General features: G+C 37.8%; 1 protein-coding gene across 1 annotated transcript; it reads right to left on the bottom strand.

Moving 5' to 3' along the window:
- Window positions 1-395: 395 nt before the first annotated feature.
- Window positions 396-5,849, bottom strand: MRPL19 (mitochondrial ribosomal protein L19). The gene is made up of 6 exons (XM_011358082.2): window positions 5,697-5,849; window positions 5,388-5,505; window positions 3,877-3,995; window positions 3,533-3,667; window positions 930-1,111; window positions 396-796 (listed from the first exon to the last, which is right to left on the bottom strand). Exons 1-6 carry the CDS (start codon window positions 5,797-5,799, stop codon window positions 575-577), a joined length of 879 nt encoding a protein of 292 aa, XP_011356384.1. The 5' UTR covers window positions 5,800-5,849; the 3' UTR covers window positions 396-574.
- Between the last annotated feature and the right edge of the window lie 27 nt (window positions 5,850-5,876).

The raw sequence follows: 5,876 nt of genomic DNA on the forward strand, positions 1-5,876 counted from the left end.
AGACTGTTATGTTCAACTAAATATATTAAGAACGCATATGTACGTAACAAACTAAAACAAATGCAAGGGAACATTTAATGGTCAGGATAGTGCCTACAGCTGGGAGAGGGGAGGGATACAACTGCAGACACACAAGAGTCTTCTTAGATCCTAGTAAATATTCTATTTAACTTTCTTAGATATTACTAAATGTTTTACATAACTTGATGGTGGGTACATGAATGCTCATTTTACTATTATTCCTTAAATCTTACACTTTTCTGTATACTTATTTCGCCCATTCCTTGTTCAGATTCCAGGCTTAATGAAAAGCATTCTGGTAAGAGTTTGACCCTACTGTAGCTTTGCCTCCAGTAAGAGAATCGACACCGGACCACTTGGCATGTATATTTCTCTTTTTAAAATAATAAACTGATGTACTCATTTTATTTTTTTAAAAAACAGTACTCATAAAATAATGAATGCTTAGCTGATTTAATGACTATGTCCTTACACATGAAATTAAACTGGTCTCTAAAAAAATCTTCTGTGGTCAGTATATCCTCCTCCATAAGACGCTAAACTCATTCTCAGATCAGGACTTTTTCGATGCTTCAATTTCATCCCATATCGCGGCTTCGATTTTCGAAGTATCATATTCTCTCATTATATCGAACTCAAGCCAAGGCTGACTCCACTTCTGAGCTTCTTTCATTTGCTCTTCAGTTAAAGAAAGATCAAATCTGATTCCTTTAATATTAAATTTTGGACGTTCCCAGCGTTTGGACCAGGGCTTAGGTTTCATTTTTACTTTCAGCTATGGAAGATATTTACAAAAAAGAATAAATTAGGCTGATAGTCATAAGAAAAATTCTTCTAAAAAGTTTTCATTAAGATGACTCTTTCTTATTTTATACTTGAACTTCCAGTTCCAAATGTACAATTTATACCTGATTAACAGGAACTTCTTGGCTAGATTCTTGTACTACTGGCTGCATATTAATATCAAAAGTGCTGTATTCAGGAAGGGCATCTCGTAAGTATAGCAAGCTGTCATCCAACCGTTTCTCTAATTTGACCACTTGGATCTCCTGGATTCTGGGATTATAAAGTTCAAAGCAAATCTCGACACCTAAAAAGAGAAGAAAATGTGTTCTTACAATCTAAATCCAGATTCATGCATAAGCCTCACACTATAATAAAAGCTATTTTATAAAGGAACTAGCAGAGTTTCGCACAAAGGAAATGTGACATAAATTTGCAATCTTTAAAATAAACGTGACTGAAAGAAACAAAGTAAAATCAATATAGAGTAATAAGAAAATCTGAATTAGAATGATAAAATTCAAAAGAATATCTTCTATAAATATAGTCACATATCTCTTCAAATTTGATAATATTAACTTAGTTGAAGAAAATTTGAGTAAATTTTTCAATCTATGTTAATTTATTTCCCAATTACTTAAATAAAACTATCTTCTACTTTCCAAGCAACAGGACTTAATGATGCAAAAAGAGTAAGCACATTTTTAAGTCCTAACTTTGGTTTAGAAGCTCTCTTAAGGATGGCCTAGGTTTTTAAAACTCCAGAGCCTTCCATATGAAGCAAGCTAAGAACGGCTTTGATTGCTTCCAAGATGCTACAAGTACTAGTTTAATATATAAGATCTATATCATTAAATGCTTAAGGGCAAGAGTGTATTCTGAGGTTTCCTAGAATAAGCCCAAGAGAAATACAAATAGTAAAATACATAATGAACATTAACATCTAGTGTTTAATAGCAGGAATTTACTATGTGATATTTACTATACAACTATTTTGGTTCAGGCCCTGATTTAGGAGCCCTGTCTAAAGCAAAATCAAAACAGGTTGAGATCCTTCTCCTCTCATAAAGCCTATATTCTAGTGGGTGACAAACAATAAATAAACAAACCAAAAGGGTAATTTCATACAGTGAAAACAATATAGGGTGATGACACTGAGACTGGAAAGAGATTAACTTTAAACAGTACAGTCAGGGAAAGCCTCTCTGAAAAGACAACATTTAAACTGATACTATAAAGGGCCAAGAATACTCCAAGCAGAAAGAATGGCAAATGCAGAAGCCCTGAGGCCTTAATGAACTTGCCGTGTTAGAAAAATCAGAAAAAGGCCCATCTGTCCGGAGCAGAGTCACTTGATGGACCAAGAAAGTAAACCAGTGATACTGTACCATTGCAGGCAGAGGGTGATGGCAGGGACAGGAGCAGTAGCAATGAAGATGGAGAAACAGACAAAGGCGGGATACGGGTTTTAAAGCTGAGCTATGAAAACTTGCTGACTGACTGGATGTGTGAAACAGAATAATTAAAAACAGTGCCTAAGGTTTTGGTTTAAATAAATGGTGGGGAGCGTACCATTTATAGAAACAGAAAACGTGAAAAGAACACATTGAGAGGGGAAATAAAGAGTTTTGAACTTGTTTTATGCTTATATAAGACATCCAAATGGAGATGCCAAATCTGGACTTCTGAAAGGGTCAGTGCTCAAGATACGTATTTGGGAACTGTCATCGTATGGGTGGTATTTAAAGCCACCAGACTAGAAAGAATAAACAAAAAAGGAAGTATCAATGGGAAAGGTACAGGCAGGTTACAGTCAAATAGTACTGCAGAGAATGGCAAGAGGGAGCTAATACTTTATTTTGTGTCTAGCACTTCATATACAACCCCACAATCAACTGACCACAACCCTGAGAGGTAGAAACGATTATCATCTCGGCTTCAAAGATCAAACACAGCTTGTTCTGATGCACGCCTACGCTCATGTCTATGACAAGGTTTCTCCGAGTATGCAATTGGAGAAATCATGATTGGAGGCACAAGCTTCTGTACTCAGTCAATTCCTGCTGAGCTCTTACATGTATAGCACCCAGGCCATTACAGAATAAAGAAGACATAAATTGCTCTCATATGTTCAATTTCTTTGAATATAATACTTCACTGCTGGAGATGATAAAGCATACGACATTAAGTATGAAAACTACTATTTCTGCCATTTTGATTCATAATCTTTCTAAAATTTTACCACTTGTTCTCCTGCCTTATTAAGCAAGGCAAACAATTTTGCCATTTTAAAAATTCCTCTGACTTTTATAAAACTGATCCTTGTGGTGAATGCTATAATTAAAAGCAAAATGGGGGCTGTTCATTTTAGGATAAAGTTACATCATAAGAACATCATTATGTTTATAATGTTCTCATGGGTTATTTGCTCCTAAAATGAATGTCCCCACACTGCTTTATAGTCACTTGTCTCCTCCTGCGATACTGCCATAGTTTGCAAAGTCTACTTCTAAAAGTTATTGTCCCTGTAATAAAAGAAGCCTTCAAAGAAAGTAGAGCACCAATCATATTTAATCAGCAACCTCAATTCTCATACCATTTGAGGCCATAGGGTCCATGTCATCCCTCAGAGCCCCTTACACTTTCGATGTCTTATCCAAGGATGCAGAAAACAAAGAATCCTGAGATGACATATTCCAGAAAATTAAAATAATGAAATGGAACCTACCTTGTCCTTCAATAGTGTTCCTAAGGATAAAAGTAGCTCCAAGTCCTGCTCCTGATCTCTGAATGCAAATCCCCAGAAACTGGCTGGTTTTTCCACTGGCATATGCATCAGCTGTAGTAACACGAAGAATGCTTCCTACAACCGAAAGTGAAGTGAACTTTTACATAAGATGCAGAAACAATGGCATTTCTAGGTAATGTCATAACATCCTGAAGATTTTAATATAACATTAGAAATAAGTACCTCATATGGGCGAAACCCATATATGTAAACAACAATCTTCTCTATACCAAGAAAACTAACCCACAAGCCACTAATAATAAAAGCATCCAGCTCTTACTGACCAACATAGAACTCTGGAATGTGGAGTATTTTCCTCCTTTCTAACATATCTTTTCTTTCTATTTGAAATTTCAGAGGATTTGTTCTTCCCCTTGGAGGAATAAATTCAGGACTCAAGAACCTGCAGGAAAAAAATAATAATAATAATAAAAGGAAACTTTAAAGACCATTTAAAAAGAATCTGTTGCTCTCTAAAAAAAGAAAGATTATAGTTTTGAAGTGTTTTATTCTTCCATCTCTAAATAAGAATCGATCTTATTTCTAAAATTGTTGAGAGTGCTTTTGAAAATAGCTAACAACCCTGAGTATTTACCTGGCTTTTGTGTTAAAAGCTTTATTAAATTCTATAGCATAAATTAATCTTACAACAACCAGATGGGTTTGGTGTCATATCTTTTTCACAGATGAAGAAAACAAAGCTTGGAGAGGGTAATTAACTGACCTATTATTACGTCAGCTATAAACTTATCATGCCAAGATTTAAATGTAGTCATATCTGTCGAACTCCAAAGCCTACAACCATACTACAGGCCTCATGTTGAGTTGCATATAATAAATTATGTTGGAAAAGATATAAACACAAATCATCAATTGCAAATTGACTTTAAAATTAATCTCCCTATTCTCTTCAACTGATTTTAAGGTCATTATGAAATGTTTTATCTATAGAAAAGTATCAATGACATTACAACGTAGATTCATTTAAGAGAGATATTCCTTTTCTACCTTAAAAAAGTTGTGTAACAAAATCTTTTATGAATTTTTAGGTTCCATAATTCAAGTTTATTTCAACTCAGAAGTATAGAATATCTGAAATGTTAAACATTCTCATTCTCATTCTCTCTCTCTCTCTCTCTCTCATAATTGAATCAACAACCCAAAGTCCTTTCAGAAAGCCTATAATCTCAGCAAGTCTTCCTCCTTTAAAACTGTTTTTGTAAGAAGGCTGTTTATTCAGGTCTACAGAAACACCTTCTACAAACCCCAAGTCAACTAAATTTACATGTACTCCGAAGTTACCACCATTTTAAGTGAACCAGGTTTTTAAGCACACTATTTCAAAGACCAAATTTCAGATACAAATTAACAGAAATTTTTACCACTGTATCGCATTTGCCAGGAAAGTAAAACACGGTGAGTCCTGGCCAATCCATTTCCACCAAGCCGAGGAAAGACTGGCTCCTGATGTAAACGGGTAAAACAAGATGTGCTTCAGATAAAGACTCTTAATACGGGCCAAATGCCGGTGTAAAGAGCTTGATATCTGCGGAATCCCTACTTGAAATTCTGATTTAATAAGACTACTGAGAAAGTTCAATGCCAGCTTGGGAGAAGCGAGGAAGACAAACCTGCGCTGGGTGTGCTTTACATACACCAGCTTAACAATTCGGCACACAAGTTGGTAGAGTGGGAAGTTCAGACTCCGCGTTAGGGCCAAGACCTCCATAGCAAATACAGGTTCACCAGCGGACAAACCCCAAAAGAGGGAATCGCGCCCAGGTCCACACCTCACCTTGTTTCCTGGCGTTGGGGGCGGCGCTTGTCCACGATAACAGGTTTAGGCGGAGGCTGGAATGCGCCGGGTTCAGAAGGTCTAGTGCTCTGCTGGCGGCCTGGCCCCGCGCGGGCCACTGCGAAAGCAGACAACAGAAATCAAAACTGCTCCGGCCTGCCCTGAGCCCTGGTGGAACCCTGCGATATCCCCCAGCGCGGTCCCACGAGAGGCCTCCACTAAGGTCGCCCTTGAGTTCCGTGCTTCCCTACCCCCGGCCTGGCCATGAGCCCCTTCTGCGAACCGACTCGCAAGCCTCGCTCCACTTACGGCAGGTGACAGAGGCCGGCGTAGAGCGCAGCGTCCTGGCAGCTCCAACAGTCCGGGCCAGGCTCATTGTTGCTCCATAGCACCCTGCAATAGAGGTCGCCATGCCTGTTCGCAAAAGTAGAGACTACAACTCCCAGTAATCAGTGCGACGAGGTCGCGGCTTACTACGGCCGTATGGCA

This window comes from Pteropus vampyrus, unplaced genomic scaffold, assembly GCF_000151845.1.
Source record: "Pteropus vampyrus isolate Shadow unplaced genomic scaffold, Pvam_2.0 Scaffold37, whole genome shotgun sequence".
Lineage (NCBI taxonomy): Eukaryota > Metazoa > Chordata > Mammalia > Chiroptera > Pteropodidae > Pteropus > Pteropus vampyrus.

Excerpts from the sequence above, each read along its gene's own strand:
- MRPL19 (XM_011358082.2), bottom strand. The coding sequence starts at position 5,799 with ATGGCGACCTCTATTGCAGGGTGCTATGGAGCAACAATGAGCCTGGCC. Across the intron at positions 3,996-5,387 it reads CCCCAACGCCAGGAAACAAG|GTTCTTGAGTCCTGAATTTA; the intron begins GTGAGGTGTGGA and ends TTTTTCCTGCAG. Across the intron at positions 3,668-3,876 it reads CATTCCAGAGTTCTATGTTG|GAAGCATTCTTCGTGTTACT; the intron begins GTCAGTAAGAGC and ends TTTCGGTTGTAG.